Source organism: Drosophila takahashii, chromosome X, assembly GCF_030179915.1.
Source record: "Drosophila takahashii strain IR98-3 E-12201 chromosome X, DtakHiC1v2, whole genome shotgun sequence".
In the NCBI taxonomy this organism is placed as follows: domain Eukaryota; kingdom Metazoa; phylum Arthropoda; class Insecta; order Diptera; family Drosophilidae; genus Drosophila; species Drosophila takahashii.
The window spans coordinates 18809737-18826417 of record NC_091683.1 but is presented as its reverse complement, the minus strand read 5'-3'; the positions used below and the strand labels follow the sequence as shown (position 1 = coordinate 18826417).

At 39.9% G+C, this 16681-nt stretch overlaps 1 protein-coding gene across 8 annotated transcripts in view; it reads right to left on the bottom strand.

Moving 5' to 3' along the window:
* Imp (IGF-II mRNA-binding protein) overlaps window positions 1-16681 on the bottom strand; it is a 33030-nt gene that overhangs the window by 6231 nt on the left and 10118 nt on the right. For 4 of the 8 annotated variants that reach the window (XR_011419641.1, XM_017146755.3, XM_070218586.1 and 1 more), the window contains 4 exons: window positions 2743-2916; window positions 1496-1870; window positions 723-1431; window positions 11-166 (listed from right to left, as the gene is read on the bottom strand). Coding sequence is in view for 7 of the 8 variants with exons in the window: in XM_017146755.3 (XP_017002244.2) it covers window positions 11-166; window positions 723-1431; window positions 1496-1870; window positions 2743-2916 (1414 nt within the window). In the remaining variant the exon portion in view is untranslated. Of the gene's footprint in view, window positions 1-10; window positions 167-722; window positions 1432-1495; window positions 1871-2742; window positions 2917-8425; window positions 8778-9655; window positions 10000-16681 lie in introns of those variants that run through there. The other 4 variants (XM_070218588.1, XM_070218589.1, XM_017146758.3 and 1 more) reach the window with 3 other exon arrangements.

The window sequence follows — 16681 nt, the reverse complement described above, 5'->3', positions numbered from 1 at the left end:
AGTCTCTCACCTGTACGCTGTAGAAAGGTCCGATGATGTGCACCGGTGTCTCCTCATCTCCGCCGGAGGGAGGCGCCAAAGCGTGCTCAGGCAACTTGATCACACTGCCCGTCACGCGCTGCAATTCGCGAACATTCTGGCCGCCCTTACCAATAATGCGGCCCACCTAGATGCGCAATAAATTCGGATAGGTTAATATTAAGCGTTTAGCGTTGGATCCAGATCCAATAATTATGTTAAAAATCACATTTTAACAGTTATTTTCGGATTCGTAAAGTAAAGCTCAAAGAATAACTGTTATTTTTTGAGTTTTATAATAAAAGTTGACAACCTTGATTTATGGCGATTTTTTGGGTAAAACAAATTTAAATAAAATATAGTTATACAATATGCACGGTTGGCTTTTTTTAAAGATTTTTAGTAAGGTTTATAAAACACGGTTAGCATGTTTTTTTAAATTATTTAATTTTTTTTAAATGTCAAGGGAATAACTGTTATACATAAACATCATCAAATAACAGGTATTTTTTTGAATACTATAAAAATCAAATAAAATCAAATTTGTAAACTACAGTGGCTAACAAAAATAATGATGTATTTAAAAAAATTTTAGGACTCTTCTAAGTGCATGATTTTTTTGGTAAGAAAAATTTACAATTACAGTTATTTTCGGTCCCTGCTTAATACATGTTCTAGTTACATGTAAATTTATATTTATTTACCTGAGAGCTGGCCACTAGCAACTCAACCGTTAGGCGCACATCGTCCGTGCCGCACATAAAGCCCTCCTCGCGCATCTTCTCGAAGATCATGTACTGCGCCTTCCACTGACCCTCCGGTGTGCCAACAATCGTCACCTTGCGCTCCGTTTGCTGGTCCAGCGGCTTGTCGGCGTCGAGGGGGGCTATTTTGAGGGATGCGTTCGAGAAGCGCATGATGCTGCGGATGTGCGAGCCCTTGGTGCCGATAATGGCGCCGACAGCGTTGTTCGGTATGTAGAGATAGGTGGTCTCCTGCAGGTCGTTGGGGAAGACCGGCGGAACCACGCTGGCCGGGGTCTTGGACATGGCAAAGCTTTGACACGAGGGGAACGGCATGCTCGTATTGAAGACCATGCCGTTGCCCGGTGTCGACATCATTGCCATGGGATGGAGACCGGGGAACATGAGGCTCTGCGGCGCCATCGCCTGCAGGTCGTTCTCGTAGCTCTGGCGCAGTTTGGTGCTAATCTGGTTCTCGGCACGCGACATGTTCTCAATCAATCCCTTGACCGTGATGATGCGCTCCAGATTGAAGCTGTTGATGTCGTTGATCGAGCTGACGGTGATCTTCGTATCGGTGTCCTGCATGATCCGCTTAATGGTGTTGCCCGACTTGCCAATGATCCGTCCAATCAAGTTGTTGTGGGCGAGTATTTTGAGGCAAATTTCTCTGCAATAATCAGGGGTTTTAGTTATTATATGGTCGAGATGCCGAGACAATTCACAAAACTCACCCCTTATTCGTGGAGAGGGCCTCTTGCTGCATCACCTCCAGGATGCGCTTGCAGGCATTGGTGCAGTTCTCCGGATTGCCATAGATCGTGATCGACTTCTCCAGCGATCCAACGTTCTCCTTGCGATGGACATCGACGCGAGCACGGCTCTGTTGTGTGATCGTCCTGATGGTGCTGCCCTGGCGGCCAATGATGGCGCCCACCATCTCGCTCTGCACCAGGATGCGCAGCGGGAAGTCCGCCTGGCGTCCGGGGCCGGGCATTCCCGGGTACGGATTGCGCTGGTTGCGCTGGCTACGCCGCTGGTTCTTGTCCAGCTGCTCGGCATGCAGCTTGCTGCCCTCGAACTCGACACCGTTCAGACCACCAGCAGCTCTGTGGGGGAGAGGGAATGGTGGGGGGATATTGATTAGTCAAATGCTTGATTCCAGACAACAGCTGCATTGAGAGTTCTCTAGAAAATCAGCTAATATCCCATCTAGTCTTGTATCACTTCAATAAAATATGTATGGGTACGTATATTCATTTTCATTTCACTGAAATTTGCTCGTTTTTTTCAGCTAGCGAACGAATTTAAATTATTCATGGAAATTAAATTGAATTTATAAAGTTCAGTCTTCTGAAATCGAAGTTATAGGAATTTAAACAAAGGTTTCGAGTTCTCATTCATACATTTAAATAATTTAATATTTGATTTAATATTCATGGAAATTGAATTAAACTTATAAAGTTCAGTCTTCAGAAATTGAAGTTATAAGAATTTAACTAAAGGTTTCAAGTTCTCATTCATTGAATTCAACAGAATTTAAATAATTTAAGATTTGACACTTTAGCTTTCTAAAAAGTTTATTAGCATATTATATAATTAATATGTCTACTAAAATATCCTTAAATCATTGTATTTTAGTAAATTTCTTAGTTTTGTATAGTTTTGGGAGAGCAAGGCCAATTGATTAAGAGATTTGGGAGATTTGGAAGAAATTTAAAATATGGGAAGAGGGTTAGGTAAGCCACACACAAACGCATCCTGCACAACTCCGATAATATAGTCCCCAAATCTTTGCCCCTTCCTTTTCCCCTTCCCCAATATAGAGATAATACATATGAGTAATTCTTTCCACGCCTAACACTAGACACCCACGAAAGACTCGTATCTGGTATCTGGTGCTAGGCTGAAATATCCCCTTAGAGAGCTTTCGATTTAGATGATTTAGATAGTTCTTAAATGAGTAGTTTTGGGTATATACCTTTGCGCCTGCTCAGGATTTTCGAATGTTATATGTACTGTTTGAGTATTTTGATCCTTACTAGAAATAGCCTCACACTGTTTGACGATGCCATAGGGCTTCAGTAGCGGTTCGATGTCTTCGAAACGTGTTTGCATCGGTATGCCGCTTATTAAGATTTTTGATGTCGTAACACTGTGAAGAAAATAGCGTAAAAACACACAAGAACAAGAAAAACAAACAAACACAAAAGAAACAAAAATAGTAGTAGTTGTAGTACAAGTAGAAGTGGTAGTGGTTGTTGTTGTAGTAGTGGTAATGATAGTAGTCCAAAAACAAGAGGGACGGAAGTGGGTGAGTGGGGGGAAATGGGAAAATGAATTAGATAAGAAAATATATGCTAATAAAAGAAAAGTTAGTAAGTAGTGGTAGTAAAGAGAAAGCAGTCGGTTAAAGAGAGTGCTGTCGAGAAGCTAGGAAGAAAGTAGTGTTGCCAGAATTTTACCGAAAAAGGTTTCAGTAAATCCTTAAAAAAAAATTGCGAAACACTCGTAGGATTCTATTAACAAACAATACTAGATAAAGAAATAGAAATCCGTCTACAGCTTTCAAGTCTGTTTAACAAGTGTTTTTTTTACAAGAAAAATAGTGTCATAATATTTTCTTTTCCATTTACATATATTGCTAGTTTTTCCCCCAGATTCCGGCAGCACCGAGAGAGTACAGATAAAGATAAACACAAAGACAGAGCGAGATCAAGCGAACTAGCATCTAAAAAGCTATTTGAGCGAGCGTGACAATACAAATGATTTGGGTTCGGTTTAATACATAAATATATTTTTTGTAGGGTGACTTTTGGGATTTAGATGGGAGTTAGCACAAATCCCCGGAAATGGTGTGCTTTTTATGCGGGTGTATGATATGTGTGCAAAAAAATTACATTCAAATCCAAAGCAAGACACAAAGGGCGGAATTATGACTGTGAGTGCGTAAGAATAGGATCAATATCTACCAATATCGATACTCCTACCCCCGAAATGTCAACAAAATGTAGTTATTTGTAACTTATTTGACATTTTATTTATTATAGAGAAACATTTCAAAATCATTTAGTTTTAATACAAAATACAAAATATTTAAACCGAGCCCAAAAATGTATTTGAAGTTCAAGACAGATCGAAATAATGCACAATGTTTTCAAAGAGGTTCGATTTTAAAATCCCTGTTCCTAACCAATTAAATTTTATTTCGATTTGAGGAAAAGACCAAGTTCGAGTTTGTAAACATCCTGCTGCCCTGACGGCATTGCAATAATAATGAGAATGAGCAGCAGCAAAAGAGCAAGAGAAGATCAAGCTTTTTTTTACACAGCAAGAAAAATATAATTACATAAGGGATATTTAATTTAATTTTAGATTTCATTTAGAAAAACTATTTTGAGAAATGTTTTAATTTGAATTAAATTATAGAAAATATTTAAATGCTTTTTTGTACTCTGTAAATTTTATACTTGTAGAATTTATTTTCTCTGTAACAATGTTGCTGCTGTTGTTGATCTTCGAAGAGACCAAAAACAGAGTAGAATAAAAATAAGACCGGGAGAAGACGACGACGAAGGCAAACGCAAACGACGCCTGGAATGTTGCACATTTAATATCGTGTTTATTTTTCTTGGAAGTAATTTCACTCCCGTCGCCACCAAGCTAACAAAAAAAACAAAAACAACAACAAGGCAAGAAAGCCCCAAAAAGGAGGAGAAGAGGAGAGGCATGAGACGAGTCGAGGCCGAGAAGAAATGAAAAAAGAGGAGACGCGTGGAGCTGATTTTTTTTTGTTTTCCTCTGTAATCTCCTTCGCTCTTGTGTGTTTGGCGCTTTTCTTAATTAACAGTTTCAATTTTTTGGATTCTCACACACGTTGTTTGTGGTTTAACTCCCTTTCGTGAATGATCTTTAATTAGCTGTCAAACCGCATGCGTGAATGTCAAACTATGAATGTACAGCTGTGTTAGGAAAAATAGTTTTTCGAAAACTTCACTAATTTTACTTAACTTTGTTCAATTTAATACATGTTTAGATAGTAAAATCATCAAGTATCACCTTAAATGTAGTATTGTGATATAATTTGTGATAAAGTCATCGTCAGGATCATATGTTTTTAAGTTACTGTAAAATAAGAAGAGAGAGCTCAAGAGAAAGATCGACTCATTCGCATTCCGACATTCCAATTCCATTTGCCATTCACAGACCACCCTCCGGTTTTTTTTTTGTTTTGCTATTTTCTCCACTTTGCACTCCCGCTTTGACCGGTTTTATTTTTTTCTCGCTTAGGCCAGCACATTTCTCAAGCGATTTCTCGGGCTGTGGCGCTTTTCCAGGAACCACAGGCGAAACGTGGAGCAAATTCTGCCACCGTTCGCTATTTTCCTTCTCGTCTTCTTCTTGTTGCGCTGAAAATCTTGGATTCGCTGGAATTCGATATTCCCCCACTCCATTCCATTCCATTCCCCAGTGGCTGTCAAACTGTGTCGGCTAACTGTAATTGCTGAGCTGAGCGCATGCGTCACATCTGCGCTTGTTGTTTGTTGTTGTTCCCTTCGATGCAAATGACAAGTTGCAGTTCGTTGACGTTGCGTTGTGTTGTTGTTGCGTCTAGTACACCGGCTGCATCCAATAAGAGAAGAGAGGAGAGCGCATCATTCCCTCTCCCGCTCTCTCGCTCATCGCCACTGCACTCTCTATCTCTGTCGCGCTCACAGTCATTAACCACTAGTCTGTGCAACAATTTTACAATATTTTTTTTTTCTTGTTTTGTTGTGGTTGTTTTCATTTTACTAAGTGCCCACACACACATTCATACATTGGCTGTTGTTGTTTTTGCCTGACATGTGACCGATTCTAAGCAAATGACCTCTGGCGCAATCACACAAACACGCACACATACATACATATATTCAGACTCGTCGCACCTGGAAAAGCTTTCTTGCTCTTTTTGTTATCAATGCGCAACCTAAATGCAATACAGACACGGGCAGAAGAATAGTAGTTTTGCAAATGATAATATTTGTATGAATGAACAATTTTTTAGATTATTTATTCCATTAATAATAATAATCTGGCAGCCTAAATTCAAGTAACAATTAAGCTTTTTGAGAAAATATCCATTTTTATGAACCGAAAATATTTGAGATTTTTTTTTAAATCAGTCATAGAAAGCAATCTATTAAAATTAAAAAAAAGTGAAAACACTTTAAAATTTAAAGGGAAGTGTAACTCGTTACTATTCTTTTGCGCATAGCTGTATGTATGCATCGGCATACACTGGCAAATCCAATCAATATATGTATACACGTACAACATGCGGCGCCCTCGCGTATTTATTTTTTGTTATTTTTTGTTTTTCTTTTAGCTTTTATCTCTCTTATAAAAAAGGCGGCGCTCAATGCACTCACACCGACACCAACACACACAGATACTGATGCAGATGCTGCTTTATCAGTGCAGTGTGTGTGTGCTTGCCTTTCATCCTTCCTCTTTGTTTTTCTTTCTTTCTTTTTGTATAATTTTTATGAATGAAAAAGTCGGAAACCTGCTGGCTGACTTTTTTTCTTGTATTGCAACTTTATTTTTGTCTCATGAATATATGAATACATGGTACTTGCACTGCGCTGAATGACGCATGTGCCATAAACATACACTTGTACATACGCACGTTTGTAGCAAATGTATGTATTTATGTGCGTTGTTCTATTTTCATGGCACATTCCACAAGTTGCTGACAAACAAACACACACACACATGCGTACAATCTGCAATCGGCAAAGGTTAGTTTTTTCCTTTAGTTTCTTTAGCAAGAATATCTTTTGCCCCTTTTCCACTAGTTCTTTGCAAAACGCCCATGGTAAAAAATAATAATAAAAAAAAAGCACAGAAGGAATTTGATTTGTCAACATATGGAGAAGGAAAACTTGTTTTTCAGCTTAAAGCTGCACGGGGAAAAATATTAATTTTCAATAATTTACTTTAGAAATCAATATCAACCTATAAAAAAATATATACAAATTCCTTGGCCCGTGGGTAGGTTTTGAACTCTGTCCTTTGTTTGCGGAGCCTATGAAACCATTTCACGAACTTTTACAAAATTCAACTCAATTTAATAATATTCATCAAAATGCGTTTTTTTGCTCTGTGTGAGGGGTGTTTGAGTTAGAGGAAGGGAGAAGAAGGAAAATGCAGAAAAAGGGGGAAGGGAAAAGCACATCGGTTGCATTGTGGCTGGCTGGTTTGACCTAAATTGGCGAACGGTGGTGTGGGGACGCTTCCCATTGTTGCCCCTTCCTCCTCACCCCCCTCACCCTCTTCGCTGCGTGACAAATGGAACACCCACAGTGAAGCCTATCGCGAATCTGTCACCTTCAGTTTGGCAGGGGATCCACCATTGCAACCCGCTTACAGGTGCAGTCACGAAAATAGCACTTCCCTTTTAAAGTGAATATCGGATCGAAAATTATAGTACCAACAATAAACCTTCAAAGGTTTAGTTTTTAAAGAAGTTTTTACATCCCAAAATAAGAAATCATCAATAAAAAATGTAATGTAATTTTTTTTAATTTGTAAAATATTCAGAATTAAATGACTAATTCACTAACAGCCTTAAAAATCACGTATTCAAGTTTTTTTGCTATTACTTGAGCCGTGCTTGGGTGCATACAATACATATCTATGACAAATTTGTTCTATTTTCCACTCTATGGGTACAATTGCTTTTTATTTCGTTGCTTGTTTGTTTGTGCTTTGGCGATTATCATCAGCATGCAAAACGTACACAAAATGGCGAACAAGGGTGTTTGAAAGAAGGGGGCAAACGGAGGCTGAGGCTGGTTGGTTGAGAGCCCGTATGCAACAACGGTGGGCGTGGCACTGCCATATGCATGGTGCATATGTGTCGGCCATTTAAAGAAATAAACAAAATCGAACACTAGCTTTGGAGTTGAAAATTCGAAAAAACGGAGGAGAAACTCACAAATTCGTATTTTCATTTTAAGGCTTTTTAATATTAAGATACTAAATTCATATTTTCATTTTAAGGATTTTAATATTAACATACTTTTAGAATATACAAATTTAGTATGAATATCGATATCTTTAGTTTATATCTTATCGTTTCATTTTATTTGCATACTTTTAACCCTATATTGACTTATAGTTGAGCCGCCATAACTCGAACCATCTGCCACCAAAGCAAATACAAATGTATGTTTACTATTGCACATACAATATCAATTGGCTGTCTAATGTTCTTCATACCAGACCGACTATAATACACCTTTTAAAGTCAATTAAAGTTAAGCGAAGAAATGCAGAATCGTTGAGCTTTCTTCCAGTTCCAATTGGATCAATGAAGAAAGAGAGAAAATCTTGCGAGAGGTTTGTGTGTTTGTGTGTGTGCCAGATAAATCCAGATTTACAGATTTTGGAATCCGGTGAGGGGGAGGGGGGCTGGGGAAAGGGGAGTGGTCGTGATCTTAAGAATGCGATCGAGATACACAACATATGACTTTGATTTGATGTACATATTCGCACCTTTTGAGATCGCTGTATGTGTATGGCTTACATGTGCGCACAGTGGGTCAAAATATATGCAATGCTGGGGAAGGGGTTCTATTTTTTTTGGGAGGGGGTGGTGGATCACACGTAAAACTCACCGATCCAAATAGCGTATAAACGATTGTTTCTGTTGGTAAAAGTTGTTGTTGCTTATGTTGTTGTTGAGTCTGCTGCTGTTGTTGTTGCTGTGCATTTTGTATTTGTTTTCTTTACTATATATTTTACTAGCCGACTGTTGTTGCTTTTGACTTTTGTCTTTGCGGTGCAAAACCAAAACTTTTCTCTTATCTCTAATAAGGCGTTCGCTCTCTATTTTTGTGATTTGCTCACTTCCTTCCACGCACTCGCTTCTTCTAACCGATCACACACTTTCTTCTGGCTGCTTCTTTTTTCTTTTGCCTTCGTATGAACTTTTTCGATTTTGTCTATTTCACAATTCGCAAAAAAAAACTAAGGCAGAGTAGAAGAAGAAGAGAACGTTTATGACACACACGCGCACCGAGAGAGAGTGGGGGAGGTGGAGATGGAGAGGTTCTCTCTCTCACTCTCACTCTCCGCTGCTCTCTGCTCTCCTCCCACTCCTACTCCGCCGCCGCCTCCTGCTCCTCCTCCTCCCACCATCTTCCGTCTCACTTTCCCGATCCACGCGCTCACTTGTTAATCACACAAAAAACTGTGTAGAAGTAGGGGCAAACAAAAAAAATTCTGCTGCTGTTGCTGATATGATTTCGGTTTATTTCTTTCTGTTCTCCTTTTCCTCGCTTTTCGTTGGTCATGCGTATGGGCTTTAATTCGCCGTTGGACTGTGATTTCTTCTGGATGCGCTGGCGTGTTCTTTTTTTTATTTCCCCCCTCCCCGCTCTAAATGACTCACTCACACACTCGCAAAGATGGAATGCAGTGCAATCGATCTCGCGGGCTGCCTATCGATACATATCGGGGAACCGTTATGTTTTTCCACTGGAAAAAACGTGTTTGGCTAATTAGCGGCCAGCATAGCAGGGTTGCCAACTGTTGCGTTCGACGAGTTAGTGGGAAGTAGGTCAGTTTATCTAAATTGATTTTTATTGTTGACTCTCGCACACACACACATTTTCCAGCCCGAAAGGGGGGAGGAGAAAGAGACCAAGAAGAAAAGCCGGCCTAAGATTTTTGTTTTTCCCCACTTTCTGCCAATGCAAAAGTTTCGCTGTGTGTGCAAAAGATAAACCGTTGTGTCGGACAAAAAAAAGAAAAGAAAACTGCACAAAAAACTACGAAACAGAGGAAGCAGCAGGGCGTGGAAAAAATCGAGACACCTTCTATTTTCGTTTCTGCTTCACACTCACTGTTGTTTTTTTTACTTTTTCTTGTGTTTAAATGCCAAATGCGTATGAGCAAAAAAAAAAGCGCAGCAAAACGCAGGGCGCTAGTTTTTGCAAATTTTTTCTTATTTCGCACTGAAGAACGAGGTGTGCAAGGCGTAGGATGAAATAATAAAAACAACTGGCCACACACACTCGCAAACACACGCGCGCCTACAATATTTTATAATTTTTGCCGTTTCAGTTTTTGATTTGTGAAATTAGCCGTGTTGTTGTTGTAGTTGTTGCTGTTTTGTCGCTATTGTTGTTGTGCAACTACGCCGCGCGTATTTCCGAAAAAGACGACCGCAAAATGCAGAGAGTATTTAAATACTGAGCTCAGCCAAAGGCGAACCGAACGGGAATGCGAAAATGTGAATGTGGACAAAAAATTTGAAAAAAGGCGAAGAGAGTGGGAGAGCCGCCGACAAGTGAGCGGGCGAGCGAGAGAGAGAGCGCGAGAATTGCCGAGCTCCAATAAGAATAACTTCGGGTTTTGTTTTCGCCCGCGTGTGTGTGCGAGTGTTTGCGAAAAGAAGACGGCAGGAGTAGGAGAAATGACCACGTTAAGCGGTTACGTTAAATGGCGTTGCCAGACGGTCGCGATTCGAAGTAAACATAATTAAGTACTGTATTTAACCGGTTTAATGTGATCTTGCAAAAAATATTTCGCAAAAGTTCTTAACATTTAAAAATCTTTAAATTAGGATTCTTTTCAGAGTTTCCATTTAATGACTGGGCTGTAATCAGATCAGTTAAATAAATGTATTTTAATTCCATTCAGTTTTGTTTGTAACTGAAAACTTGAAATTTCTTGGAGCCTAGTGTGACTCTTTCTCTCCCTCTCTTTCTTTGCTGCTCTCTAGTATAAATCTTTTTTGAAAAATATGTTTTGACCGCAAAAGCGGCGGAATCAAGCAAAAGCAACGGTAAAAACAGTTGTAAACAGGCGGCAACAACCTGCTTAAAGTTAATACAGAAATGTGAGGAGAGAAAAGTGAAGCGAATTGCTGATAGTGCGCAAACCCCAAAAACCAAAACCAAACACACTAGCACTAACAGCAGCGGTCAACTGCTTAGGAGTGTTCTATATGGGATGTATTAAATGTGTACTAATTTACACTTTACTTTTGATTTAAAAATATCGGAATTATATTAAGTATGCAACAGAAAGATTATTCTTTATTATTTATTCACATATCAATTTGGTTCTTCTGCCTATATTTTCCTTCCAATAATTTTTAAAATAATTTCTTAAAATATATGTAGGTATTATTTGGTTATATCATTATTTCAGCTGGATAATACTTAAAGCAACTATTTAGCTGGCCGCGATTGTACGGTTAGAAGAATATCACGAGAGCTTTCGCATTAATATATTTTTTTTTATTATTTTTAGTAAATATTTTTGTATATTTTTATGATAGTTTTCATGATTTATTAAGGATTTAACATTTTTTTTATTTAATTTCTAATTTTGTGACGTCACGATTTCACATATTGCACGTAACAGAACGTTAACAGATCGTTAACAGAACGTTTTTTCATAACAGATGGGAGAATTTCAAATGAAATGGTTCTTGTCTATTCTTAGCTTTTAAAAATTTCCTTAACTGTTAATATTTTAAATATTATAAATTTGATTTTTCAAAGTATGGAAATGGAAATTAATTTGACGAGTTGCATTGAAAAGTTCTCAGAAGTTTACAAAACCAATATAGATACAGGACAAGGGTAAAAAAAAACGGGCTGTAAGTCGATCGAACTGAAGAAAGCTTTTTTGGCAGATGTCGACTTGAAAACGCGAATTGAATCGAAACGAATCGAATGGAAAGGAATGGAATCGGAGTCGCAACCCCTAAGCCATCGGGGAAATGCTTTCTTCACTCGCGGGGAGCGCAAATAAAACCAACAATGGGCTAGACAGGAAGAGGACACCGAAAAGGGCGAAAATCGGGAACAGGACAAGAACCGAGGACCCAGGACCCTGTCAACTAATTTCGAGGCCCTACCTGCGTGTCGAACAAGCCACGATCACGGGGATCTCGAAGATCAGCGGGAACACTCGCAGACACGAAAAGGGTTGGTCGATCGCAACTGGCAGCTGGTGAAGAAACGCAAAGAAAGTGGTCCTAACGGGGGAAGAAAGTCCTGGAAAGGTGTCCTCCTGCCACGTGTACCGGAACAATAACAGTTGCTATCCCTATCCATATCCCTCTATCCCTAGAGAGCGGTACCCGCAGGTCGATAACAGAAGCCGAGGACAATAGTACATTCGGATCGCATTTAGGATCGGATCCTTTTCCTTAAACTTAAGTTAAGATGGTTATCCCGAATTGTGCTTTTTAAGAAACTGAAATGTAATATATTTGGATGGGTTTTTAGGTTTAAGGACCATATCTTAGTCCTTGTAAAATATGTAAATAAAGCAATGTACGAATTTACAAATGTCTATTCTTTTGCAAATATTGAATCCTTTAAGGGTTAAAGGTATTTCACCAATACATACATCCATACATATGCTCGTATACATACATATCTTGAGATATATTTCAAGTTCAATACGGGTGATGCATCGATCTATAAAACGTTGGAGTGAGAAATTCGAGCGCCATCTCCCTCGCTCCTACAGACATACATATCTTGCCACCTCTTTCTCTCGTTGTAGCAAAAATCAGACGAAACGTGTGTTTCTTGGCTGTATTTTTTTCATTTTCGGTTTTGGGTTTTGGAAAACTAAGCCAGCAGTAACACGAATCCAGATTCATACCTCGCTATTCTCTTCTCTCTCTTCAAGTCTGGCCTGCGCATGTGTGCGTTGTCGTTCGAATTCTTGGAAATTTCTAATGAACACAAACACAAAAAGGAGCCAACAAAAATGTGGTAGAAAAAAGAAGAAGCGAGGAACAACAGAAACGAAGCCAGCGAGAATTTGCCGCCAGAGAGTGAGAAAGGGACGGTGGGAGGAAGATAGAGGAAGGAGGATGATTCGAAATTAGATGCAGCATAATCGATGTTCGATCAACGATAACTTGCTAATCGGAGTGCAACGCTGTTAGATTCGCAAAAGATTAAAGGAAGTTTAACAAAAATAGTAACGAAGATAAGAAAAGATATTGATATCTTAATAATATAATAAAGATTCTATGCTACCTAATTAGTAATTAGTAGAAAGTAAGTAACATTTTAAAGAACAATGGACTGCGTAATTTGAAAATCACAAGGGGATCCTCGAAGACCTCTTGAGCGACTGTCAAACGCTTAACCTGGTTACAGCATCACCTTGAAATTAGGGCAGGCCAAGACTGTTCTTGTTTTGTACCTGACAACTCGCACTCTTGAGCATTCTGGGCTACCTGTCTACCTGGGGTAGGAGTACAAAACGAAAAATGTGCATCCTGTTTGCTGTCCGGAGCGATTTGCCAAAGTCGGTGTCCTTCTGCTCTTCCGCTGTGCAACAACTTCAACTCGCAATTCGCAAGCAGCGGAAATTTGGCGGGCCACGCCTTACCCATCCTCCTCCAGTCCTCCCCACTCTCAACTATCCCCAAACAAACTCAATATGGGCCAGGGCATATTTTGTTTTTGGACAAATGTAGGTAAAGTGTACCCGCCCGCTGCCCCGCGATTCTCTCAGTACTTGATTTCATTCATTTGATTCTATACAACGAAGGTGCACTGGTAAAAACTATGCTTTAAATCTCTTTAGGGGAAATTTAAAATCTTAATATATGTTAAGCGAACTGTTAGGTATCTTTGAACTTCCCCATGATGATATGATATGATTTTGATATGCTAGTATCAACAAATGTTAATATATCATCAGGAACCTTATCGATTTTCGAAATTATTGAAAGTAAAAACCAGGTTCTATTTGTTTCGCTCAGTGCACAATCATCTCCATGTATGTAGAAGCATACACATAAACCTGGTTCCATGTGAATCGGGTTTTTGGCTCGATTTTGGCTGGCATTGTGAAGTGACGACAAAGGCGGGGGCGATTGGAATGAATGGAGCGATAAACCAAGGTCAGGCTCCGTTGTTTCGAGCAGAAAGCAGCTGTTGCCCTAAGCTTAGGATGTTAGATCCATCCATCCATCCATCCAATCAATCCAACCCCCAAACGAAGGAAAACAGATCCAGCCTCCTGTCGCCCAAGGAGCTCTACTAATTTGACTGTCAATCAAAAAAGGCGAGTAGCAGAATCGCAGAATCAGCAGGATCAGGATCAGAATCAGGCAAGCGAAGCAGAAGCAGAAGCAGATTCCTGCTCCCTGCGAGTTGATAATCGATGGGAATCAAATTTGCTCCTGGCTTCCACAAGCTCCGCTGCTTCCTCATCTTTTTCGGGCTAAGTGGCAGAGGCAAAGATACAGATACAGATACGCATATACCGAAGGCAAAGGGGTTGCGATTAGAAGCGCAGACTCAAATTCATATTCAGATTCAGAGGCTGAAAAGACAGCCAAGTGGCAAAGGACAAATTGGCAAGCAGCGAGGAGCAAACAGCTCCTTCCCATCCGCAAGTGAACAAACATTAGAAGAAGGGAAAAGCCTCCTCTTGTATAATTAAAAATGTTTGAGCCCGGCGCACTCGCAGAAAAATGAGAGCGAGTTGGAAATATGAGAAACGTGTTTTCAAGACTAGAAAAATAACCATCCACGAGGGGCAAAAACAAAAAAAAAAACAACAAAAAAACACAGAACACAAAAACTACACAATAAAGCGGGCAGGAAAGCCCCTAAACTCAGCCAAAATCATATTTCCAACAAACGCCAACTCTCCTGAGAAACCTGATCATGAGATCACCAAGACACAACAGCAACAACAACACAGCGAACGAACAGAACAGATTCCAGATTTCAGATTCCAGAGATGAGATCTCATCTCGATTGCCGGCGTTCTGGGTCAACCCTTCTTTCTAAGCAAAATCCCAAGACCAAGACCAAGTTCAAATTAGAAGCAAAGCACGGCAAAGCAAAGCAAAGCAAGGCTGAGCAAAGCACAGCAAAAGCAGAGAAAAAGCAAATCAAACCTGGCAAAAGATGCCTCCTGCGGCAGCGGCATGTTTCCTTTGGCGGATTAAACCAATTGCTACAGAAAAAGATTGTCGTTGTCTGCCTTCGCTGCTGTTTTTTTTTTGTTCTTAGCTTTGCTTCTTTTTTGTGAGATTCTTTTAGTCTCTGGGCATTTTTCCCTGGATTTTTCTTATTATTTCGCATTTCTGCCACCACTCTGCTGCTGTTTTGTTTACTTTGCATTCCTGCAGGAAATTAGTTGGGATTGGGACTTTTTTTTTCGTTTTTTCGTTCGCCTACCCGGCTTAGCAGTTGTTGCAACAAGCGGCTTAGCACGCAACACAAACTGTGCCGCAGCGGGAATCGGCATTTTGATCCTCGTCTTGGGATGCAGCAACAAGTTTGTGGGCGAATCGGTAGATTTGACCTAATTCTTCTAAAACCTTTCCATCGATCCTAGGATCCTTACTTTTAAATACCTTTAATACAGGTTTTTATCCACCCAAATGGCTTTTGGCCTCATGATAAATCTAAAACATCGTCATATATATCATATTGGGTATACATATATGGTTTTTTTAATGGGTTCTAAGTTAAGTTATTATAAGTAATAGTAGAATGTTGTAGTGGACAATCCTAGCATCTATGAAATATCATTTTATGGACTTAGAAGACTGGGTCTTTGAATAATCCTCTTCATATGAAATCCTTGAAGCATCATTGCTTCTCGCTAGTTAATTCCACATAATGGATATAACCTGACATTTTTTCTGTTTTTGTTTAGATAAGTTACTTAGGTTAAACCCTTTAAAGCATGTATAAACAGAGATGAACCTCATTATATAGCTTATATATACCATTTTATACTCTTATAATCCCTGTAGATTCTCTTAGATTCTTCCCAAGAAAGAAATTAATAAATGCTAATCTGTTTAGAGGTGCAACACAAACATTATCTTTGGGTCGAACTTCGATCATTGGTTGTTGTCCTTCATTGATCTTTTTGCACCTCTCCTTGGTCAGGAGGGAAACGATACGATAGGATTTTGCTAGGAGGATGCTAAGTAAGTTCCTCCCTCCCTTTGGACCTTTTTTCTGTAGCAGCGTGCGGCAAGTATATCAATTCTGTCAGATCGGGGGTTGGCCGAGAAATCCTAGGGATCGGGATTGAGGATCGTAAGATCGCAAGATCGTAGGATCGCCAGATCGGAGGTGTGAGAGGCGAGGGGCGAGACAGGTAGTGGCTACTGCTTCCCGGGGCTTTTTTATGTGACAATGATGATGGTTTCGCCTACCCCAGCTTGTTCTAGGTCGCTCAGTGTTTACTTACACCACTTGAGCTTGGCTCGAGGGGGGAACTTGACGAGGGTCGGGGCTACGAGGATCTGAGGATCCTCCCTGAGAGCCATTTTTTCAGAATTTGTATTTGTATTTCCTTTTTTTTTGGCCTTTTCGCCTGTCTCCCGGCGATATGCCCAATTTATCACAGGAAATTAGCTGCTATTTAGCAGCGTTGTATGTCCAAAGGGGGGTGTTAGGGTGTTAGGGTGGCAAAGTAGGAGGGCCACCGTGTGAGGGGCAAACTTCATGTTATTTGGCGTGATAATTTGTGCAATTGTGGATTGCCAGCGAGAGCGGAGCATCTTGGATTTAGATTCGAATTCAGATTCCGATTCAGATTCCGATTCTTCAAAGGAACGCCCGAGGCTTTTTTTTTTCCCCTTCCGGGTTTCCCATTACTTATGAGAGCCTCACCGCTTTTTTTTCTTTTTTCTTTTTGGTTTCTGTTTTTTTTTTATTCTCAAAACCTTGGAGGGGCGCATCGAATCGCGGCCGAGGCGTAGCTAAAAACTATTTGGCGCCATTTTCGGTAGTTGCCAAACTATCTGATCTGATCTGATTTGATATGATCTATCGGAGGTAAGAGTATCGCATTTCTAAGTGGATAGGTGGGTGGTTGTGGCTGGGAACTGGTAATTAGAAACTAGAAAC